Source organism: Erinaceus europaeus, chromosome 4, assembly GCF_950295315.1.
Source record: "Erinaceus europaeus chromosome 4, mEriEur2.1, whole genome shotgun sequence".
Classification (NCBI taxonomy): Eukaryota; Metazoa; Chordata; class Mammalia; order Eulipotyphla; family Erinaceidae; genus Erinaceus; species Erinaceus europaeus.
Genome location: NC_080165.1, coordinates 126,643,667 through 126,669,098, shown reverse-complemented (window position 1 = coordinate 126,669,098; position 25,432 = coordinate 126,643,667). Strand labels below are relative to the sequence as shown.

General features: G+C 39.2%; 2 protein-coding genes across 12 annotated transcripts in view; one reads left to right on the top strand and one right to left on the bottom strand.

Moving 5' to 3' along the window:
* Positions 1–5,674, top strand: part of TPD52L1 (TPD52 like 1) — a 106,515-nt gene extending 100,841 nt beyond the window's left edge. For 6 of the 10 annotated variants that reach the window (XM_060190522.1, XM_060190518.1, XM_060190519.1 and 3 more), the window contains 2 exons: positions 304–364; positions 5,010–5,674. In XM_060190522.1, the coding sequence (XP_060046505.1) occupies positions 304–364; positions 5,010–5,135 (187 nt within the window). In that variant the 3' untranslated portion in view covers positions 5,136–5,674. The remainder of the gene's footprint in view (positions 1–303; positions 365–5,009) is intronic. The other 4 variants (XM_060190524.1, XM_060190523.1, XM_060190525.1 and 1 more) reach the window with 1 other exon arrangement.
* The window catches only part of HDDC2 (HD domain containing 2), a 605,961-nt gene that overhangs the window by 568,142 nt on the left and 12,387 nt on the right, over positions 1–25,432 (bottom strand). Inside the window, exons 4-6 of one of the 2 annotated variants that reach the window (XR_009549597.1) lie at positions 24,234–24,302; positions 14,757–14,895; positions 11,165–12,247 (exon numbers count right to left, since the gene is read on the bottom strand). Coding sequence is in view for 1 of the 2 variants with exons in the window: in XM_007528349.3 (XP_007528411.1) it covers positions 12,150–12,247; positions 14,757–14,895; positions 24,234–24,302 (306 nt within the window). In the remaining variant the exon portion in view is untranslated. Of the gene's footprint in view, positions 1–9,353; positions 12,248–14,756; positions 14,896–24,233; positions 24,303–25,432 lie in introns of those variants that run through there. The other variant, XM_007528349.3, reaches the window with a different exon arrangement.

Below are 25,432 nucleotides of genomic sequence, written 5' to 3'. Positions count from 1 at the left end.
GAAGGATTAAGCAGTCACTTCTTTGATTCATTGGAAATGATTTAGAGTGTATTATGGCATTACTAAAATTGCATCATTGCCAAATATGCTATTTATTCCAGTTGAGTGTTTTATTTAGAGAACTTCTGTGTTGTATTGCAGTTTCTGAATCTAACCTATCAGAATTAAAAAATACATATATTTGAAACATGTTTGGTGTAGGTGACAAACTGACAGCTGATTCAGAGGTGATGTTTACAGGTGAGACCGCATGCTTGCTAAGACAGTAGGTCTTTGGATCTGACCTCTCTCTTTTTATTTTAGGAATTCTCCTACTTTCAAATCTTTTGAGGAGAGGGTTGAGACAACAGTAACAAGTCTTAAGGTACAAGTGGAGTGAATTTTGTGTTATTGGGTCACTGAACCAGTACAGCTTAGGCTTTGCTGCTATTAGTACCAAAGACAGGGTCACTGACATTTCCTTAAGTTCAAAAGAAGATTTCATAGTCAGTTCTTTTTTTTTTCACATATAAATCCATAAATGAAACCAGTATCTACTAGTGTTACTATATCCTTGGACAATTGTTTATATGAATCATTCAGGGATAAATGTTCATTAAAGTGAATCAGGATTTGTATTCATCTCTTGACTCCTTAAAATTCTTTTATTTTTTAATTTAATTTTATTTATTTATTTCCTTTTGTTGCCCTTGTTGTTTTATTGTTGTAGTCATCGTTGTTGGATAGGACAGAGAGAAATGGAGAGAGGAGGGGAAGACAGAGAGGAGGAGAGAAAGATAGACACCTGCAGACCTGCTTCACCGCCTGTGAAGCAACTCCCCTGCAGGTGGGGAGCCGGGGTTCGAACCGGGATCCTTATGCCGGTCCTTGTGCTTTGCGCCACCTGCGCTTAACCCGCTGCGCTACAGCCCGACTCCCCACTCCTTAAAATTCTTAATACTGTCCTCCCAAAAGTAAAGGTGTGAGAGAAGACTGTGAATGAGACAAAGGACACATGAGTTCTCAATTTAGAATATAAATGAAAGCTCATTAACAGCCGAAAACTCGTCTAGTTTGGACATGGACTAGCACAAATGAATGTGGCTCCAACCATTGTTTTACCACCCATTACCTGTCAGTTACCTGGGCTTATTTACTCAGGTCACACAGGGTGCATAGCAAGGTATGTCTATTCTGAAGATGAAATAAATCTGAGTCACATTATTTTAGGATGCATTTAATCACTGGGTAAAAATTGAAAATACACATAATACCTAAAAGATGCTTTAAAGAAAAAGCTGATGGGATTTACAGAGTCCAGATAAATTAGTCTACAGAGGGGAAATGAGTAAACATAAACTTGAAGTCTTAAAATGTAATAAGCATATAAAAGAGGAAAAAGTATTGAAATTACTAAGACCATCTTTTCAATGTATCACCTAAGGAAAGATTTATTTATATCTTGATATCCTTGCCACTACTTCAAATACAGTCCATCTCTGTATTTCCCCAATATCCGGTAAAATTAAGAATACCTATGACCTTTTACTACATCACAGTAGATATATTCTTATTCTGATTTTCCAGTTGCATCTAGACCCCATATAATCCGGTAACTCTCACATGTGCTGCCTGTCAAGTGTCTAGCAGATTGTAAATTATTTCTTACTCAATGTTCTTATTAATTTTGATCTGGAGAGTTTCCCTTTAGGGATGACCTTTAACGTAATCTTCTACTTTATGAAGCTTGTGATTAAGTGATTAAGCACCAAGAATAAAAGGATGATCCAGTGTTTATCATACCTTCACTGGTTTCACTTATCAGCAGTTTCTAGTTATGTAATTTCATTGCCTTGCTTGTCAGCATCATTACTTATCAAATATTCAGGGACTTCTGGGATCCACTTAATTGCCCCCATTTGTAGGCAACACTTTTGATAGAGGGGTATACAGTCTCACTGACATTTCTCTGGATTAAAACTATTTTAAGAGTCAGTTTCTCAACCTCTGGTTCTTAGCTTTAGACAATCCAGGAAGGACTAACACTGCTGCTTGTTAGAAAAGTTCTGAAATAAGAGAAGTTGTAGTTTTAGATTTTTTTTTAAATTCTATTTATTGTATAAAGACAAAGTGAGAGGGAATGGGGAGGTCAGAGAGAGAGAGAGGCACCCGCAGCACAGCTTCACACATGCTACTGGCTGTGACACTCTGTGGCCTCCTTAAATTTTCTTTAAAAGAAAATACGAAGAAGCAAAAGAAGAGTGAAGAGCAGAATGGGGTGTTCCGGGAGGTGGTGCAGTGGATAAAGCATTGGACTCTCAAGCAGCAGGTCCTGAGTTTGATCCCCGGCAAGCAGCACATGTACCAGAGTGATGTCTGGTTCTTTCTCTCTCCCCTCCTATCTTTCTCATTAATGAATAAATAAAATCTTTAAAAAAAAAAAGAGTAGAATGGGGAGACAGCATAATAGTTATGCAAAGACTTTTCATGCCTGAAGCTCTAAAGTCCTAGGTTCAGTCCTCTGCACCATCATAAGACAGAGCTAAGCAGTGCTCTTGTCTCTCTGTGTGTCATTTAAAAATGTTGATGAGCACAGCACAAAGTACAAAGGACTGGAATAAGGATCCAGGTCTGAGTCCCCGGCTCCCCATCTGCAGGAGGGTCCTTTCACAGGCAGTGAAGCAGGTCTGCAGGTGTCTATCTTTCTCTCCCCCTCTGTCTTCCCCTCCTCTCTCCATTTCTCTCTGTCCTATCCAAAACAATGATGATAATAATAACAACATTAAACAACATGGGCAACAAAAGGGAAAAAACAGCCTCCAGGAACAGTGGAATCCTATAAAAATTATATTTAAAATGCTGATAAGATCAATATAATACCAAAAAAGAGTAAAGAACAATCTACTATGCTTTTTGGAAACTGGTAAACTGACAACTTGCATTGAATTGTTCAATTCACACACATTATTTCATTTATCTTATGTTGTTTGTTGACTGGGTGTTTATTAGTCAATGGCCAAGATTTCTTGAAAATGGATCTCATGATTGGTATGGTTTAGGAAGACTCACATACTCCTTACCTCCTATGTCACAGACATTGCTTCTTTTTTCTCCTGACCGAGGCAATGAAGAATAGCAAATCAAAAAGAGAATATGAAGAGTAGAGTACACTCACTTAATCTTATTTCTCTGGGAAGAAATAAACCTAACAAAAAATCATGTAGTTGAAATAATGTGTCAGCAGTCAGCATACTGACCACTGTGCAAAATCTAAGTGGTTAATAATATTTTTAATGGTTGAAAGATTTGGAAGGAAGAGTATTTTGTGACTTGTGAATTTTAAGTACACAAAGATAAGACATTACTGCTTACACACATTTATTTTTAACACAGCCTTGCTTGTTCACTTTTGAGTTGTCTATGGCTGTTTGCTAAAATGGTTGATCTGAATACTTGTGACTAAGTTGAGGTCGATCCCAAATCTAAAATATTACTTCTGGCCCATTTCCCAACAAGTTTACTGATAGCAAGCCAAGTAAAAAATTCAGCTTAGTAATTGAAGTTTAAAGAGGCAGAAAGGTTTTTTGTGTGTGTGTGTGTGGCTGCTGAAGACAAGTGTGTATTTGATTTGCAGTGATTGAACTACTTTTAAACCTTGTTAAATGTTTAAAGGGCAGATTAGGCAGTAAATAGGTCCAATCCCCTGCAGCAGTGTAATCTATCTCCCTGTGAGGGGTCACTTTGATGACAGTGAAACACAGAAAGCAATGTGGGAACAGCAGCATTACCTAGTCTGCATTTTCTTCTTCCTCAAAGTGTTTTTCCTTTATGGTTATTGTTGAATTATGGTTATTAATAAAACATATACCAAGCATCTTGGATCATTAAATATTCGTTTGAAGGACTTTTTATAAAGGAATCTTTTAAAATACTTAACTGTTTATTATAAATTAATTCTTCCTTGACCCTACACTTATTAAACAAATACACACACAAAAAGGAGCACCCTAGAGAATATCTAAGAAGGCATCTGCTTCAAAAGATGTGAAAGTGACAGTGCTAAAGCCTTAAACGTTTAAACATGTGTATGTCAAAGTGACATGCCAGGCGCGGGGGTGGGGGGGTGGCGCAGCACAAGGGCCATACCTGCAAAAGGATCCTGGTTCGAGCCACTGGTTCTCCACCTGCAGGGGAGTTGCTTCACAAGCAGAGAAGCAGGTCTGCAGGTGTCTTTCACTGCCCCCTCTGCCTTCCCCTCCTCTCTCAATTTCTCTTTGTCCTATCCAGAAAATGGAAGAAATGGCCGTAAGAGCAGTGGATACGTATGTAGTTCAGGGAGCCCCAGCAATAACCTTGAAGGCTAAATAAATAAATAAACATGAGGGGCGGAGCGAGGGTTGGTTTAAAACCAGTTCTATTTTGATTAAATTAGTTCTCTGAATGAATGGCATGTAGTCGTCCCCCCCCAAAGTGGATATGCTCCTGGAGAAAATGGGCATCTTAGTAGTGGCAGGAATAAAGAGAGTATTTGTTAAAACGGTACAATTTTAGGGAGTCGGGCAGTAGCACAGTGGGTTAAGCGCACGTGACAACCGGCGTAAGGATGCTGGTTCAAGCCCCTGGCTCCCCATCTGCAGGGGAGTCGCTTCACAGGCAGTGAAGCAGGTCTGCAGGTGTCTATCTTTCTCTCTCCCTCCTCTCTCCATTTCTCTCTGTCCTATCCAACAATGACGACATCAATAACAACAACAATAACTACAACAATAAAAAAGGGCAACAAAAGGGAAAATAAATACATTTTAAAAACTGTACAATTTTAATCTTGAATCTTGTCGCAGAGCCCCAGTGTGATCATCCTGCCAGTCCTCTCTGCCACAGGAAACATCTTCTTTACAGTCTGTACAACTCCTCACAAGGGGAAAAAATGTAGTTCTGAATGTGAAAGTCATCCATTTGAAAATTATGTTTTTGCCATGCTTATTAAAACATTAGACAACAACTAACCACACGTTTGTCTCTCAACATTTCAGACGAAAGTAGGCGGGACAAGCCATGGTGGAGGGAGCTTTGAAGAGGTGCTCAGTTCTACTGCACACGCCAGTGCGCAAAGCTCCTCTGGAGGTCCCAGGCGCCCCGAGGAGGAGTTGCAGTGCTAATCTGACTGCTGCCACCGCCTCCCACATTGCCTCCCACATCCCTTCTTCTCCGCACCACCCAGATGTAAAGACCAAACCCGCACCGGGAAAATCGCAAACCTTGACCTTGATCTTCCATTGAACTCTCCACACAATTTAATAAAATAATTCCCATTTGTACTTGTGTTGATAATGGACCGCTGGACCCTCACACCTTCAGTATTTTTAAAAGATTAAAGTCAACTTTTACAGTGTCTCCATTGACTAGGTAAACAATGAATCGTCTGTTTGCTTTTGTGTAATTTCAAAGTATACTTGCCAGACGTGGAGCTATTGAATGTTTGTTTAGAATTTTGCGTGGGCTCCTTCGCCTTGTGCATGTTTTTGAACGCCGTGTGAAGAACATCCCTATTCAGTTCATTCCTGGCTACTGGACTGAGTCCTTTCTGATCAGCTCTAGTAACAGGAAGACACTTCAATCTTCAAATTCCTTATGACCTCCCTAGCAGACACCAACTATGTGTATTTATTCAGGTAATTAAAGTAGTTGATTTTACTAACTTTGTAATGTTAATTTCTTTAAGTCTTCTGGACTATTATTGACCTTAAATGATAGTGGGCATGATTCTACAGAAGCTATTTTAAAAGATCAATGAGAGAGAGTGTGTGTGTGGTGGGAATGGTGTATGTGTAGGGTGTGTGGGGGGTGTTAACCTGTAGAGACCAGAGTAGTGCTCTGACCATATGCAGTGTCAGGAATTGAAAGCTGGACTGAGATTTACCAGCTGAATCACATACTCTGTGGCTAAAGAAGATATTTGCTGAATGTTTAGGTGAACGTATAGAATTAATTATGCATGGAGCTAGGCAGTGACACACCCATTTAAGAGCACAGATCACCAAGCAAGGATTCAAGTTCATGTCCCTACATCCCACCTGAAGCAGTGATGTTTCACAAGTGGTGAAGCATGTCTGTAGGTATCTGTCTATCTCCTCCTCCTCTCTTAATTTCTCTCAGTCCTATATAGTAAAAAAAAATAATAGAAAAAAAGGAAAAGAAAATATGGGTTATGGAGTGGTGGATTGCTGATGCTGGCACTGAGCCCCACCAATAATCCTGGTGACAAAAATTGTCTCAGAAATAATTATATGAAAATAATATAATTACTATTTATAGTTACATGTAAGTAATTATATCCCCAGCAACCTTAGGATGTTAAAACAATCTCTAATCCTGAAATTCTCTCCAGAATTCTCTCCAGAGTAGTAGCTGACTCTGGGAAGAGATAGCTGAAAAGGGATTGCTAGAAATGTGTGAAGCAGAGGTCAGTAGACCCGATTTGGAAATTGCTTTCATGAATGAAAAAAGACATGTTCACATCATCAGATTTCTACACTAATTTTTACCTTCCATATTATGTGTTTCTCTTCTAAATAAAATCATACATGTTACTAGGTAGCACTATATTCCACTGATTTTTTTTTTCATTTTATTGGGGTGTGGGTGGTTTACAGTATACTTATCACATATGTACAACCTCTCATTATTTTTTAGCTTCAATTCTCATTTTAAAATTTTTATTAGTGATTTAATATTCATTTAGAAAATTACAGGACAACAACAGCACCAGCTTCTCACCTTTCCTACCACCAGAGTTCTGAATCTCCAGTTCCTCCATTGAAAGCTACAGCAGTTCCCTTAAGGTTACAGATATGGGTTAACTATTATTTCTACAACTATCTGTTTATATTTGTATATCTCCACCCCTTTTTTGCCCCTATGGTCCTATCTTCTCTTCCTTTCCAAATCACACACACTATTTTTTAAAGACATTATTTATTTATGAGAAAGATAGGCAGAGAGAGAGAGAGAAAGAACCAAACGTCACTCTGGTACATGTGCTGCCGGGTACTGAACTCAGGACCTCATGCTTGAGAGTCCAATGCTTTATCCACTACGCCACCTCCCGGACCACACACATACACCTATTACTTCATCCAAATGTCCCTCCCCTTTTACTCTTCCTTCTCCAGGTCCTGAAGAAATTGGACTTCAGAACCCTATGGTCATCTCCACCTAAGACTACTCCCCCACTGGGACTATGGACTAAAATTCTTTATTGGGGTGCAGAAGTTGGGAGTTTCAACTTCTGTAATTGTTTTCTGGACTTGGGTGTTGGCAGGTCAATCCATACCTCCAGCCCATTTCTGTCTTTCCCTAGAGAGGTAGAGCTTTGGAGAGGTGAGGCCCCAAGACACAATGGCATACAACAGCTGCCCAGGGAAGTCAGGATGGAATCATCAACCTCTCCTTTCCTTATGGTAACTGTCTGCAATACACTCCCTTCCCCAGCTTTTTCCATCATGGTGCCCTAGGACCCCATGCCCCTCTAACTCATTCCTGATGTATTTTCAAATATATGATTAAAATTTATATTAAAATATTTAATATGTACAATCCACATTATATGTATGCCAATATGTTGTTTTGAAGTCCACAAATATCTTCATATTTATTCCTCAGATACTTTATATTTAGGTGAGTACTTTTCCTTCCCAAAATAACTTTGTCAGTAATAGCTGTTTATGGTACATTGAATTTGTGAATAAAATTGACCATTAAAAAACTTATTATGGAGGGTTTGGGAGGTGACACACCTGGTGAAATGCACATTACTATGTACAAGGGCCTGGGTTCAAACCCCTGGGTTCCACCTACAGGGGGAAAGCTTCAAGAAGTGAAGCATTGCTGCAGGTGTCTCTCCTCTATAGCCCTTGTCCTATTAAATAAAGATTTTTATTATGAAATAGTAGCATATATATGTTGATCATAAAATAAAATTAATAGAAATAATTTTATATTGATTTTATTTGATAGGACAAACAAACTGAGAAGAAAGGAGGATAGAAAGATACCTACATTCTTGCTTCACCATTTGCGAAACCTCTCCCCCTGTAGGTAGGGTCTAGGTACTTGAACCCAGGTCCTTGCTCATGGTAACACATGCACTTAACTAGGTGCACCACCACCTGGCCTATGCAAATGAATGGAGCAGGATAATCTATACACTGAAAGGTGCAGGGTCAGATAATTTCTTCAGTATAAAGTTTTATCAGAGTGTACAGTTGTAGACCTGAACCAGAGAGCATAAATGTGGACAAAGATCCCCAGATAGTATGAGTACTCACATTTACACTATATTCTACTAGTCTGTTTTTAAGAGCGGTAGAGTAGTGCTTCAGGTCTCTTTCTCTCTCTCACTCTCTCCATATGTGTGTGTGTTTCCTGATTCTGATGTATATCAAAAAGGAAAAATGAAAAGGCAGAGTTGGAGGGGCCAGGCGGTGGCACACCTGGTTAAGTGTACACCCTATAGTGTGCCAAGGACCCAGGTTCAAACCTCTGGTCCTCGCCTACAGCAGAAAAGTTTCACAAGTGGTGAGGTAGAATTGTAGGTGTATATCTGTCTCTTTCACTATCTTCCACGCTCCTCCCAATTTCTCTTTGTATCTATCCAATAATAAATTTTAAAAATAAAATAAAGGGGGGGATGGCTGCAGGGGCCAGTGGTGTCCTTATACAGGCACTGGTCCCCTGCAAAACCTAAGGGGGTATTTTCATAAAATGATGTAACCACTTACTACAGATTCAAAATTACTTCAGGTCAAATCCATGTATACAAAAATGGTTACATAATTTTAAAAAATGCATCTTAATATATTTCATTCTAGATCCAATCTAAAATTTCCATGTGAATTATCAGTACAAACTAAACTGGCATTTAAGAAAATAAATTTTGTATACACTTGCCACTTTTAAAAAACCTGCTGTGATCTCAAAAATATTCGTAAGTTTATGCTATAGCTTTATCTTAAACATCTTATAAATACAGTGACTTTTGGAAAATTTTACTAGCAAAGAAATCCAAATTTTTATCATAAATTGTACTTTTCCAGACAAGTCTGTTCTTGAGCTATGAAAAACAGAACAGTAGGCTTATTATTATGAAATGATTTGATAATGCCACAACATTCACAGTGGTCAATGTAAAAAGGACAGTCAGAGTCTTAAGTTGCCAGATGGTGGCATAGCTGACTAAGCACAAACATTCCCACGTTCAAGCCCCCAATTCCTACCTGTATGGGGGGAAGCTTCATGAGTGGTGGAGCAGTGCTACAGGTAATATGTATTTATTTATTTGATAGGACAAAAAGCAATAGTGAGAGGAGAGGGAGATAGAATGGAAAATTTTTTACTTGAATTTTAATTACTACAATGAAGACTATATGCATATATTCTTTATATATGTACATATCAAAGCAAACCCAAAATACAATTTCTTCTGCAAAAGTAGCCTTTGATTTCACTTTAAATATAAAGATTGGTTAATCCACTTGAACAGAAACTCTAGGTAAAGAGGATCCTTTTCTAAGAGGTATTTCATCAGTTATCTATCCCAGGATATGTATGTAGAAATTAACACAAAGAATAATGAAACAGCTAGTGAAATGTCAATCCACAAAAGAAAACATAACAAGGACTTATTTTCTATTGAGTTCAATACAAGAGTAATTATTTTCTCTGTATCACATGCATCATAATCATAGTGTTGTTCAGAAGATCAGTCCCAGCCAAGTAACAGATATCTTCCGAGAAAAAACAATTCATTTATTATTATTTTTTTTAACCAGAGCACTGTTCAGCTCTGGCTTATGATGGTGCAGGGGATTGAATCTGGGACTTTGGAGCTTCAAGCATGAGAGTCTGTTTGCATAAAAATTATGCTATCTACCCTCTGCCTGAAAAAACAATTTTTAAGAGATAAAGTTCAAGTATTTGTAGACTTTGATGAGTTTAACAGCTGCTGGGAAATTGTGCAGATGCATTCACATCTGCCATGTTTTCCCCTCAGGCTACTAGTTCCCGTGAGAGTTGGGACATTCTGGGAGTGCCTGTTCCGCCATGTTATGCCCTCAGGACATTGTCTATATCCCCACGATATTTGGAGTGCTTCGGTTACTCCTCCCCCCTCCCATTCTCACCAGAGTTATCATCCTATCCTGGAGTGCTATGGTTACTCCTCCCACTTCCCATTCTCGTGAAAGCTACTCCTATAAAAACCCTTCGTTTTCAGCACCTCGCTCTCTGCCAGCGCTTCACTCCGGTGTTCAGATGCAGGAAAGGTTACTGCGTGAGGCAGCCATTTTCGCTACCTCCACGTGGCCCAACCTGCTTCTCTAGCACCCAACTCTGAGGTGCCAGCGCAAATAAAGATTTGTGTTTCCTCTTCGCTCTGGACCCCTCCTCTCTCTCTTCTCCGTGGCCTGCGCTCAACAACAAACAGCTACCTTTTATTAGTATTTGTAGTACAAATTAATTTCTGTTTTTAAATATTACAATCAGTAGTAAGGAAAGTTGAGGTTGAAATGTAAAAACTCACTTGGCAAAATAAAATAATGATTATGTGACAAGTATTAAGTTAAACCCACAGACACTTACACAGTTTGTAATTTATGAAAATGACAGCAAGCAAAATACTCTCAAATAAAATTTCAGAGCTGTATAAATCTTCTGGCTATAAATATTTAACTTTCATACCAGATTATTTTGTGTTCTTATTCTCAAGTCTGGGTTGGGGAGGGAGAGGGGACAAACTATTAATAGAAGGAGTTGTTCTCCTTATTATTAATAATATCTTCAACAACTCCTTATATAATAATATCTTCAATAATCGTCAGACTTTGTTGGTCTTTTAATCACTTACTGCTTTTACAATGTTTTATACTTTGATGGAACAATACTTCAGTGAAGAGGAACACTGCTCTTTTCAGTTAGCAGTTGTATGTAAACATGTATTGCTTCTGAAAAGATCATGCACCTTGTTTCCTGTAGATTGAGTATCCACAGATACTGCTAAGTGTTTCCAAAGAAACACTTGGGAGAATTCTCACTATGTCAGCCTAAAAGTTCTTCTTCAAATAGAAACTGATATTTGAATTAAAGAGGCAGGCATCTTATTTCTACACCAAAACTCTGGATAGGTTTGCACGAATGGCTTCCCTTCTTTTAATATTTAATTTAATGGCAAAATGGGCAGATTATTTATTGTATAGAGGGAAATGAAGGGAAGAAATTAGATTTGATATACTCATGATAAATATTTGGTTCTAGACAGTAATAATTTAAATAAAGGAGAGAATGCATTATAATATTTATCCCCCTGAAGTCTTACCACAAAGTCAAATGAAGACTCTCTTCTTAAAATTAGTCAGGGGCCAGAAGGTAGTGTGCCTGGTTAAACATACACAATATTATGCTCAAGGACCCAGGTTCAATCTCCTGCTCCCCACCTGCAGAGAGAAGACTTCACAAGCTGCAAAACAGGTCTGCAGGTATCTATCTTCTCTCTCCATCCCTAGCTCCCTCTCTCCTCTCAACTCCTCTCTGTCCTGTCAAATAAACAGAAGAAAGAAAGAAAGAAAGAAAGAAAGAAAGAAAGAAAGAAAGAAAGAGAGAGAGAAAGAAAGAAAGAGAGAAAGGAAAAATGGCCACCTTGAGCAGTGGATTCATAGTGCTGACACCTAGCCCCAACAATAAACCTGGAGGGAAAAAAAAAATCATACTTAAGTTTTGTTTTTATTATTTAGTAAAACTGGGCTTCGGAGAAATAGTCATTCATTTACAATGTCATAATTTAATGTCTCTAAAAATATTTTCAGATTTTGGATTTTTTAAAAACATTATTTAGTTCACAAAAAATGAACTCCAGTCCAATCCCATCAAATCACATTCCTGGCATTTTCAGACCTCACCTTGTTCATAGTTTTGTTTATTTCTCAAATTGCATCACATTTCTTGCTGTCAACAAGTAATCCAAAATAAACAGGATATCATCTGGGGAAGTCAGAGACCATGGGTAGCAACATACCATATCATAAAACAAAACACAATAGGAGTGGCAACATACAATGCCATAAAACAAAAAAAAAATTAATAAATTACTTCTACAGAACTACAGCAACATGGAGAACATCTTAGGAGTGGGATCCACCACTAACAGCAGCTATGCTGGCATTTCTTTCTGCTTCAAGTTCAGAAACAAGCTGGACTATCATAGGATGGCTGAATTTCCCTGCAAAGCAAGAAGAGAAGAGGGGCATGGTATTGGCACAAGTTACCAGTTTCTTTAGTTTCAATCTTGGGAGGGCTGAATTTGGTGATAGGACCCAGGCTTTACTCCAATTTTATCTCTAAGATGTAATTCTACATCTTGGATGCCTGACTAGCGCTGCGGGCGTGAGACCAGGAATCTGTGGCGGCATGGTAAGACAATTCTTTATTCACATGGGAGTGTCCTAGAGTCAGGTGTGAGCACAGCGGGTTAGGCCACATGGCGCCAAACCGCAATGGCCACCTCCCATCTGCACGCCAGCCCTTCTCCAGGTTGGGATGCGGGAGAGAAGAGAGCAAAACCAGGAACAGAAGTGGGTTTTATGGGATAAAACCGGAAGTGGCAAGTTGGGAATGGAAATGGCTAGGAAAGGGGGTGGAGGCAAAAGGCATGCTGGGAAGGTGGAAGCGCCCTTAGAAACTGTTGCAATGGTTTTAACTGGCAGGAATTAGCAATACCCTGAGGGGATACCATGGTGGGGATCTTTCAGGCAAAACAATGATTATGTAAATAGACCATAGTGTCAGCAATGGAGCATGGGGGGGGGGGGGCTGGCTTTAAGGCCTGACACTTGGAGAGGGACAAAAAGGAAACTGCTTGGAGCTTATTCTCTGACATCTAGTGCCAGCAGGCAGAAGGATCACAAACAGGCAAAGAACTGAAAATACAGTAGAGTTGGGGGCAAACACCAGGCAGCTCTGGAATGAGAAGTAATCAGGTAGCACACAGCCCAGAATTCTGGGAAGCAGCTGTAGTCTTTCTGCACATCCAATTAATTAAGAGTTTACAAGCAGCTACTTAAAAAGATTACTAGGAAGACTGGAGGCGGGTATTGGTGGGGAGGGTTCCGAGGAACGCCCAGGATACAAATGAGATCACAAATACCTTGATACTAAAACCTGCTGACCTATGCTATGTTCCTTGCTTGTCAGCTCTCCTTGATTTCTGCCCTGGGCAGTAGCAACAGAGGACCATGTGCAGCTAGTGATAGCTAGCACAGGAAGTATTAAATTCAAGTTGCCTGCTATGTCACTTCTTATTGTTTTATTATTATTACTTACTTACAGTTTACTCCATCTTAAACATTATGCCACTTATTCCCTATCTTCAGTGTCTTCTCTGAGTGTTTCTTCCTTTCATTTTGTTGCCCTGACACTCGGCTTTGTTCTGAGTCTGTTGCCTTTCCCAGAATTCCTTTCATGGAGTAAGCTTTCTCTCATATAGCTCTTGCCCCAGGGCCTGGACCTCTCCTCCATGCTTCTCAGTGCTTCTAGACCCACTTCTGCCCCACTGTGTCAAAAACAGATCATGCTGTTAGACTATATATCTGCTTCCCCCACACGATGCAATCATTGTAAACTTTTAAGTCTTCATGCCTCGAAAACTCACAGCTTCAAGTTCTTCGTCCGTCACTCGCTTAGCACTATCCATCATTGTTCTTGGGGATTTTAATATTCACATAGATGTTCCTTCCAATAACTCAGCTTCTCTGTGCCGTGAACTCTTCTACAAAAATCATCTTGTGCTGCTGCCTCAGTTACATCCCCTACCTTGCAGGCACAGTCTGGAATTCATCCCTACCTGTAACTGTTACTGAGAATCAACTGGCCTAGTCCCAACCACTGGTGCTTTAGATGCCAAACCAGACGTTTATACTCCTCCTTTCCTTCATTATTTGTATGTTCCTACCCCAGGCATGCATGTTTCGCACTCTAACGCTGACCTATCTTCCCAGCCCAAGAATGCGGAACAAATGTAAAATGATGACTATAATTTTTTTTCATTCATACTTTTTCTTCATGAAGGCTCATAAAAGTAGATGACAGGACTACAATTCTCCCTAGTTACTACAGTAGGCTTTTTCTCACCGAATGATCTCCCATATTTTAGAACTATGTGCTTTACTGAGGGAATAATGAAGAGATTTCCTGGTTGCTTAACGGTGTAATTATTAAGAGGACACAGATAGGAGTGGTCAACAGACTTGCCCAGGGGGACACAGAAGGTTGGTAGAAGAGGGAGACTGAATCCGGCTCACACTCCATGGTAACAATGCTCTTGGGCACCGGATCTCTCCTCCCCAGAAATTGCACCATTTGATTAGATGTTTCATATGAAAGGTGCAAAAAAAGGAAACAGCAGTGGGTTTCACTAACATATTATTAGTTGCTATGCTGGGACTAAGCTAAACCAAAATCGAGGGCTGTTGAGTGGGGCCTGGCAGTGGCACACCTCATGGTAGAGCACACGTTACAATGTACAAAAGCCCAGGTTGAAGTCTCCCAGCCCCCAACTCCTGGGGAGAAGCTTCATGAATAGTGAAGCAGTGATGCAGGTATCTCTCTTCCTGTCTCTCTAACTCCCCTTACCCTCTCTATTTTCTCTCCATCTCAATCCAATAAGAAGGAGGAGGAGGAGGAAGAGGAAGAGAAGGGGAAGGAAGAGGTGGAGGCAGAGAAGCATTGAATACCTGCAGTAGAATCATAGAAGTCCTGCAGCCTCCCCGGTTTGTTCTCAAGATTTTCATATTCTGATGCCTGAAGAATCATCTCACATTGGTCCAGCTGCTTCACAAATCTGGCTTCTGCGCTAGATTGGGTCTCATACTCCTAAGGAAAGAAGACAATGCAAACAGCATGATATAGGTTGCATGATAGTGTACACCAGGGGAACTGTGATTCTGACACCTGCAATTTGTTAAAACTAAAAGCACATTTCGTATTGGCCATTTCTCTCCACTGTTTACAAACCCTTTTGAGATAGATCATCCATGATTTCTCAGGCTGACAGCCATAATTTCTCAGGTTGACACCAGCATTCTGTTGAAGTGGAATAAGGAAGGTTGTGCCCACAATTCCATGCATTTCCCCTGATGGAAGCCTCCTTTGTTCCATCTTTATACTTCAAGCTCTTTTCTGCTTAATATCTTTCCCTCACTTTGAGGTCATTATTCATTAATCTACCTGAGCAGTTTAGGTATTTTTAACTGAAGGCTAGTATTTCATCTTACATTTCTCAAATTATTTTCCTCTTCATTGAATGTTCGACTTTATCTTTTAAGTGAATTTCTATCTGTCTCATTTATTTTTAGTTACTACTTTACATTGATAATCTTTCTCTTAATAGGGAAGATTTAGTTTTTATTTTAATTAATCAATTTTTTTACTGAGGTAACACTGTTTTACAGAACTCTCTATATATGTTAAGGGTATAAATATATCTTGCTTTTCTCTTTTCAGTTTTTTATTTCACAGGACGAGAGAAATTGAGACGGGGAAAGAGAGGGAGAAAGACACTTCAAGCAACCTTGCTTCACTGAACCCAGATCTCACCTAAGTCAGTGCCTGGCCCTGTGCTGGGAGAAGTTTTATTTCACACTTCTTTAAAACATGTGTTACCATATCTCCCCTACCATATAAGTGCCAAGTTCCCTCTACCACAGGCCTTTTTGCTCCCTTAGGGGTGGCTCACTCCTTCCCTAGGTAATCTGAGGTCTGCAGCCAGAGATTAGGGGTTTTTGTCTGATTTTGTCAGTTCCTTTGCTTTGTTTCTCTAGGCCAAATAGGGAGGATTTAGCTGAATCCCTGTAGGATAGGAGAGTCAGAACCTGTTAATTCTTCATGCATGTGCATAAAACACACACACACACACACGAAATCAGAGTGGAACAGGGGCAGCTCTCCTACCTTTTCTCTTCCCCCTGGTCCCACCCTCCTCAGTGCAGACCTAAAACAAGAAACTACATGATGTCTAGAGTGCAGCACATACCATACAACCGCAAGTCTTAATCAGTGCTTCACAGAATTCTTCTTCTATTCAGACCACTTTGAGCTCACTTGGTTTTGCAGTAAAGTAATTGTGATTCCACCTAGATGTTTTCACATAATGAACCTGTCATGCTAGGGTGACATGATGTGACGCACTGAAAGATTTTCAGTTTTTATTAGATGCTTTATTCTTACAGAGGAAACTATTTGGATTTTGAGCAAACTCAAAACTGTGCAGAGGAATCATTAAAATATTAAGCCAATACATTTTGTTTTATTTCAAAGGCACATAAAATAACTATTTTGTTTAAGTGTCTATTCACAAATGTTGTCACATATTTATATTTAATAGATTCAAGTTAATTATTAAGCAACAACAACAACAAAAAACCCCAGAATACTCCAAGCACTGCAATTCAGGAGTTTTCTGTGAAATAAATAAATAAATAAATAAAAGGTTTCAAGGGCATTAAAAAAAAAGCAACACATTTTCTAACAATGTGATGAACTTAAACATTTCTTTAAAAAAAATTAATGAATTGCTGTGCTTTCCCTCCTTCAAAAAATAATATTGTAAGCATGCCTCATTTTCACTTTCTACAAGAAAGAAAGACAGAAGAAGAACACAGCAGACCAAACTCTAGAGGTGAAAAAGTGGCAGAACATCTTTAGGGAACTTAACTGCAAGTAGGCTATATGGTCCCTGGTAACAGGATTGCAGAATATTAGGGAAGAAATTATTATTATTATTATGGAGAGAGAAGAAGTTAAATCTGGAGAAAAGCCATCTTCTGAAAGGTCTTGTTTATGAAAAGAAGTTTCATCTTATCTAAATCAACAAAAAGTTTCAAGCAAACAAGTTCTTAATTGGATTTATATTTCAGAAGATTATTCAAACTTTAATGTATGTGTACGTGGGGGGGTGGCTAGAACAGAAGCAGAGAAATCAGATTCTGAGAATTTGTGGCACTTGTAGAGGGTTTTTTTGTTTCTTTATTATTTGATAGAGACAGAGAGAAGTTGAGAGGGTGTGGGGGAGATAGAAGAGAGAAAGAGAGACACCTACAGACCTGTTTCACCACTCATGAAGTTTTCCCCTGCAGGTGAGGACTGGGGTCCTTGCACATTGTGACATGTGTATTCAACCAGGTGTGCCACCACCCAGCCTGCAGAGAAGTTTTGAGAATATTCTGTTCATGTCAATGGGGAGATACAAGTAGGAAGACTTGAGAAATGCTAAGGATACAGTGAACATACAGAATATGTGAAAGTGAGTGGAAGGGAGAGTTGAAAATGACTTTCTAGTTTCTGACTTGGGCAATAAAGAGGAAGCAAATGAGATTGATTTTTAAAAGAAATGACAGCAAAAGCTAGAAAGACGCAAACCTTATGGATAAAATTTAGTATAAAGTTGATGAACATAGCATTACTAGGATTTCAAAAGTGAAGTCAAACCACCTATGTGTGAAAAGCATCAGTCTGGGAGATAATAGATGGGAGCAGCACATATTGATGGGTCTGAAGTCTCTGAAAGCAAGCCATTATTTATTTTTAACACTACATTTAAAAAAATTAGTAGCTCTCTGATTAAGGTGAACAAAGCTATCGAGATTGAATCTCCTTCCAAGCATCCAAGAAAATTAACTGCACATCAGAATAAGCACAGAATAGGCAGAGGCTGGATCCCACACAAATTTGCCACATGACAAAAAATAAGGAGGAAAATACTATCTTTGCAAATAATTCATGGAAAAAAGTGATTTTAAATGTTCCAAAAAGGATCAAACTTACAACAAAGTATTTACATGTCAAGTAAAATTACAGGCTATACCGGGAGTTGGGCAGTAGCACAATGTGTTAAGCTCAGATGGCACAAAGTGCAAGGACCAGCCTAACAATCCTGGTTTGAGTACCGGCTCCCCACCTGTAGGGGTGTTGCTTCACAGGCGGTGAAGCAGGTCTGCAGGTGGCTATCTTTCTCTCCCCCTCTCTGTCTTCCCCTCCTCTCTCTATTTCTCTCTGTCCTATCCAACAATGATGACATCAATAACAACAATAAAACAAGGGTAACAAAAGGGAATAAATAAATAAAAATAATAAATAAAATAAAAAATTACAGGCTATACCTAAACACTACTCCCACCACCAAAGTTCTGAGCCCCCAACTTCCCAGTGATAGCCACCATAGTTCCAAAAGAAAGGGTTTTTGCAATGAATGGCAAAGTTCCATGCCTAAACACAGAATAGTAGCTACTATAAATTGTTGTGTGGTTTCCATTTATTTTTCAATGAAAAGGATTTTTTAATGATGAACAAGATTGTAAGATAATAGGGGTACAAAGGATTTTTAAATAGTAAAAATGGCTGGAGATAATGCATATGGCCGTGACCTATTGAGTGAAGGTTTTTGTAGAAACTGTCTTAGGCTGTTGGATTTGCATTTGGAACCTCAGAGGAAGATTCTTCAGAAGTTTACCTGAATAATCAGCATGTGCTTACCAAAAGCCCTGAAGGAGTATCTAAAGAAAAGAAAGAACACAGGTGATAGTGTACCTGGTCGAATACATGTTACAATGAGCAAGGACCCGGGTTCAAGCTCCCCCCCACCCTCCGCCGTCCCCAGCTGTGGAGGAAAGCTTCGTAAAGCAGTGCTGCAGGTGACTCTCTCTCTCCCTCTCTCTCTCTCTCTCTCTCTTTCCCTTTCCTCTCAATTTCTGGCTGTCTCTATCCAATAAATGAATAAAGATAATTTAAAAATATTTTAAAAGAAAGAAAAGAAGCAAGGGGGGTGGGGGGTGAGAGATAGGTGTAGGAAAAGAGGGAGGCAAGGTCCTGAAGAGATCTGCAGAAGAAAGAGAAACACCAGAATGGACTTGCAGAATGGCCAAAAACATCGGGAGGGAGTGATGTCATAGCTTAAAGCGATGAAAGCACTTCAAACCTCCTATGTAGACAAAGTGTCATGGGGTCACGTGGGCATAGTAGGGCTTATTGGATAGACTTACAGCATAGTCTGTGACCTAAGCAAGAGGACAATGTTGTGGTACTGAGCCATACTATGGTGAGCTACCAGGAAATAGTCAGGGAAGACAGAGAATGCCTTACTAGAGGGTCATAATAGAAGTTAGGAAAATGTGGCATTTGAAAATGTCTACTACAGAATTGGGTATATGAAAGTATAACAGGTCTCCTTTATCCACAGTGGATAAGTCCCAAGACCCACAGTGGGTGCCTAAAAGCCACAGATTTTACCTAACAAACACTGTACTATTATAACCAACATACACTGTTTTTGAACCCTATACATACTATTTTTCTACATATAACTACCTATATTAAGTATGGCTCACTCAGAGATTAGCCAATAATAAAATAGAATGATCATGACATTATGCTAGAGTCAATGTGGTCATTCTCTCTCTTTCTCTCTCTCTCTCTCTCATTTATTGTATAAAGACAGAAGTCAAGAGAAAAGGGGGAGATAGAAATGGAGAAAGAGAGGGCTGGGTGCTGGTGTAGTAGGTTAAGCACACATAGCGCCAAGTGCAAGCACAAGGACCAGCAGGACTGGCATAAGGATCCCGGTTAGAGACCCTGACTCCCCACCTGCGGGGGGTCACCTCACAGACAGTGAAGCGGGTCTGCAGGTGTCTATCTTTCTCTCCCCCTCTGTCTTCTCCTCCCCTCTCGATTTCTCTCTGTCCTAACAACAACAATAATAACAAAAGCATAAACAAGTGCAACAAAAGAAAAAAAAAAAGAGAGAGAGATGGAGAGAAAGATGCCTGCAACACTGCTTTACTGCTTGAGAAGCTTCCTCACTGCAGGTGGGAACAGGGGACTTTAATCTGGGTCCTTGTGTATTAAAACATGTGCATTCAACGAGGTGTGCCACAGCCAACACTGATGGCCTTTTTTTTTTTTGCTTTCTATTTTTTATTTGATAGGACAGAGAGAACTTGAGAGGGTAGAGGGTGATAAAAAGGGAGAAAGATAGGCACCTGCAGACCTGCTTCACCATTTGTGAAACTTTCTCCTATAGGTGGGGACCAGGAGCTTGAACCTGGGTCCTTGTGTATTGCAACATATCTGCTCTGCTGAGTGTACTACCACCTGACCCCCCTTGAGTGTGGTCTCTCTAAATACCTTTTTGGATACAATGTATTTTGACTGTGATTGGTCACAGGGAACTAGACCACAGAATATCAAACTAAGGATAAGGAATGACTATTTTATTTACAAAATGCTTCCACAGTAAAACTCTTATTTGCTCAGTGATGGAGGAATAGCTAACTGTTTGCTATAATGATGAGGGGAAAGTGGCCAAGAAGGCACTAGAAGAAAGGGATGGACAGCTGATGTGGGTGAGAGACAGAGACGAGACGTATCTAGGTGGTCAATGTAGAAGTGCTGGAAGTCCTAAGGTTCAGTAGAGCTGGAAGCCATGAGCAGTGATTTCAGTCCCTGAGGAACTTCTTGGACTCTGGAAATTTAAGGTGGGACTTAAGGGGAAAAATAACTGAAATGCCTCAGACTACAGTTCTGTGTAGCATAACAAAATGATAAGGAGATCAAGATTTAAGTTGTAGCTCCTGATAATAATGGAAGAGCAAAGGGGAGAAAAGCATGCTGGGGAAGGTGTAGAAAATGTTTCCCTTGGGGAAAGCTTGATCCTAGGTGCTGGTATCTGCCAAGTTTATCTTTTGCATCTTCCCTTTTGTGTGTTGATTATCTTTCTGTGATTCTTTCAGGAAAAGTGATGAAAATGTTTTCTCATGGTTTGCTGCAATCTGATTTCATACTTCTACAGTGAAAAATAAATTATAATCAAGGATGTTTAATTGCTTTAAATAGATGTGACCCTCTGGGCTAATAGCTATTTATAGTGATGAATAGCTATGATTAACACTTCAGAAATCAATCAACTAGCATTTTCTATGTAACTAATAGTAAATTCTATGGGTACAGAATGACCACAATTTCTTAAAACCTAAATCAAAATATATGGAGTACAGACAAAGAAAAAATAGCTTTCTTTGTATTCAGAAAGATTCTAAATGTCTTAAACATATCAATTTGATTACCACATAGTCTTATAAGACAAGGGTATAATATTAACAAAGCTGTTTCTTTTTTAAAATTAATATCTTATTTATTGGATAGAGACAGAAATAAAAAGAGAAGTGGGAGACAGATATTCTAATGGACACAACAAAGAGACGGACAGGATATAAAAGCCAATTTAAAAATACTTAAGAATATAGTAATATAATCAGTACATAACACCAAATGTATTAAAGACAAAATTGGTTTGCTAGGGTTGCCGTAAAAACAATTAATTCCCACAAACTGGGTGACTTAAATAAAATAATAGCAAACTGTTGTCTCATGAATCTGGAGGCTAGAAGTTGGAAGTTAAGGTAAGAGCAGAGTTGGTTTCTCTTGAGGTTATAATGGATCTACTCTAAGCCTTAAAAATGACCGCCTTCGTGTCTATAAAGGTCTTCTCTTCATTAGTGTATCTCTATGTTCAAATTTCCCTTTTTAGAAAAAGACTGATTAGAGTTCAGGCCAGTGACCTCATTTTATCGTAATGATATCTATCAAAATGCAATCTCCAAATAAAGATCAAAGGTACTTGAGTTAAAGACTTCAGGTGGCATCACTAATTTAACAGATATGAGAAAGAGAAGATTCTGTGAAGATATACAGTATGTATAGAAAAAGAGTAATAACCTAGTTCTTGAAATAGCAGGGTTGTTTTGTCTTTTTGCTTCCAGGGTTATTGCTGGGACTTGGTGCCTACACTACAAATGCACTGCTCCTGGAGGTCATTTTTTTTTCTTTTGTTGCCCTTGTTGTTTATCGTTGTTGTTATTATTATTGTTGTTATTGCTGTCATTGTTGCTTGATAGGACAGAGACAAATAGAGAGAGGAGGGGAAGACAGAGAAGGGGATAGAAAGACAGACACCTGCAGACCTACTTCACTACTTGTGAAGCGATCCACCCTACAAGTGGGTAACCCAGGGCTTGAACTGGGATCCTTACACTGGTCCTTGCGCTTGGCGCCATGTGCGCTTAACCCACTGTGCTACCGCCTGGCCCCGAAATAGATTTTAATAGACACATGATGGGGAGAAATGGTCAAACTAATAAGGATAATTCTAACATCCCAGACTCTCTTCACAAATAATGTTTGGTAGAGAAATGCATTTCCCCATTTTAAAGATTTTTGGGAAATTTTAAATATACATGCACTCTGAACAAATATACACACTCTCCATTCAAGAGAGACTTAAATAGTATGCTCAGTCTGTACCTCTAAAGAATCGCTACTCACCAGGGGCCAGGCAGTGATGCACACATAGTACCAAGCGCCAGGACTCGCCCAAGGATCCTTGGCTTGAGCCCCTTGCTCCCCACCTGCAGGGGTGTCACTTCACAAGTGGTTAAGCAGGTCTGCAGGTGTCTTTCTCTCTGTCCTATCCAGAAAAAAAAAATCGGAAAAATGGCTATAGGAGCAGTGGATTCGTAGTGCAGGCACTGAGCCCAAGTGATAACCCTGGAGGCAAAAAAAGAAAAAAAAGTCACTGCTCATCTAAAATAGCTACTCTATTTCCAGAGGTTGTGTGAATTAGTGGTTATAGTTTAAGAGCCATGCACAATATTTTCTATGAATAAATTTCTATGATTCTGTCGGACAATGTGTTGCTGGTTATGGATAAGATCTTCTCTCTTACTCTCATCTTTTTGCTCCTTTGTAAAGATGAAAACTAAGTGAAAAGTTCACCAAAAAAAAATTTCCCTGCACATCTACAAGGACATCTCAAAGTATTACCAGTAAAGAAATTTGAACTACTGTTATCTTTTTTATTAAAATTGTTGGTTGGAGAGCTATCATATTCCAAAGTAGCCATTGTGTATCTTCCCTAAGATTTTCTTTTTTTTCTTTTTATTTTGATTATTGCAGCTAGTGGAATCACTGGGGCTTGGTGCCTGCACAATGAATCCACTGCTTCTAGTGGTCATTTTCTGATATTTTCTTTATCAAGCTTAATTTAATCAAAGAATTGTAAAGACCACAAGTGTGTTAACTGTTTGAGAGTTATCAAGTCATTTCAAGATTTTTTTCATCCCCCCCCCCAAATCTAAATTCTAAATGATTGCTGTGTTTTTATTTGGAAGATATCATTGTAAATTAAATTTTGTAAGCTTCATTTAGCTAGTAACTGATGGCTGAAAAAAAGGATTTAAAAAAGGTTTAAAACTTTATGAGAGTTTTTCCTGCTTAATAGATAATAAAATGACTCTCTCTTGAGTTTTATAAATTCCCTAAATTGTGATGTGGGGCATGTAGAGCTATCCTATTCCCATTTGTTAGAGGAGAAACAAGTTGATGACTAGAGATAAATAATGCAGCAAAGGCATAGCCACTGGAGTTGAGATGCAAATCCAGGTCTCCTCAGCTCTCAGTCCCTGCTCTTTGCAGACATGGTATATGCACACCTGCTGATGTGCTCACACTACAGTGTGCAAGGACCCAAGTTCAAGCTCCTGGTTCCCACTTGCAGGGAGGGAAGCTTCACGATGGCTTTCTTTGCCCTTTTCCTTGAGACAGCCGGTCCCCTCAGTCCTTGCCATCAGCTGCAATGAAAGTCCCTCTCCTGTTATCAGGGGAGCACGTAATTTTGACCTATCCATGTTAATTCAGCCTTCAAGGTTTCAATGGACAAAGGACTCTGAGTGAAGTGTACCCACCGTCAAGCCCAAGTTCTTTTCAAAGAGATGGGACCAGTCAGCAGGGAGTGAAAACAATGTACTGGGAAATTCAGAGATGGCAAGGCAAGATATAGGTATTGTGATGACAAAAGAAATAGAGGGGAAGAGAAATTTCTGTTTATTCCAAGAAATTCCTTCAGTAGCTGGGGCATGAAAAATATACACTAAATACAAAGAGATGTATAGTTATGGTCATCTAAATCAATGATCCCAGAGGTGGTACAGTGGGTAAGGCACTGAATTGGTGTGCATGTGGTCCCTGAGTTCAATCCCCAGTATTGCACATACCACAGTGATGCTCCAGTTTGCCTCCCCTCATTAATAGAGAAAAATCAAACATTAATAACCAATATAATTTCAGTTGTAGTAAATAAAAAACAACCTAGTATGTATACTTACATCCCAAAGTTCATAAAGCTCCTTTCTGAGATCCTCTGGTAGAAGCTGGGTTAGCTGCTTCATTGCTTCCTAAAATACCAAATTAGCATTTTAAACATGTTCACATTAATCTAAGGTAACAACTCATCTACAAAAGCCAAACAACGGGCTTAGACTTGTACACAACTATAAAGGAACAGCAGAAGAAAATGATCTGTACTGGGCAACACTGATAATATGCTTTTAATGCATACTTTACTATAAAATGGGTAGTTGTTATTAGCAAAAAGGAAATTAGATGATTGATTTTTATAAGCTTATAGATTCACAAGTAGAAAAGAAATATTAAAGCTGTGCTGCTGAGGAAATGTTGCATATACATGTGTGTTTTCTATTTATTTACTGAATAGAGACAGAACTTGAGAGATGATGGCAACAAAACAAGAAGAATGGAAGGAGGAAGAGGAGGAGGAGGAGAATAACAACAACAACAAGAATAAGAAGAGAGACATATGGCCCTGCTTCACCACTCATGAACTTCTCCCCCTGCAGATAGGGACCTGGAGGTTGAACTCAGGTGTGCTCAACCGGGTATGCCATGCCCCTCCTCCCAACATGTACTTTCAAAAACTAAAGACATCTTAATAAATATATCACTTTTCTTGACACCATTGCAGAAACACAAGTCTTCCCAATGCTTTTTTTTTTCCTGTAGGAGGGAGGGGGAAAAAAAAACCTGAATAGCATGCTTATCAAAATCTAAAATTTTAGAATACAAGCATGAAAGTCCTGCTTTGACAAGAGATTATTTTATTCCATTTAAAGTGACATATACTCATCACTGAATGTAGTGGTTGACAAATGTAATCTGACCAAGATGGAGCAGAATGGAATTATGCCTCCATCATGCAAGATACTGTATTTCTTTCTGTTGTTGTTTGATACTGTTTCTCTATAAATACAACCTAATACTGAATTGGCTTCTGGATGTAGCATCTTATTATTGACTAATTTATGTGTTTCCTGTTGATGAGAATCACCACACCTGTTGTTTCCGACGGGCTGGCTTCACGGGCGGGTAACAGACGACCAGGGACTCATGGTTGAGCTGTACGCAGTATCTCTTTATTCATGCAGGACGCAGCGCAATCTATACCAAGCTAGACTAAAACTAACACAACTACCAACTAACTAAAACGAACAATGTTGTTCTTATATAC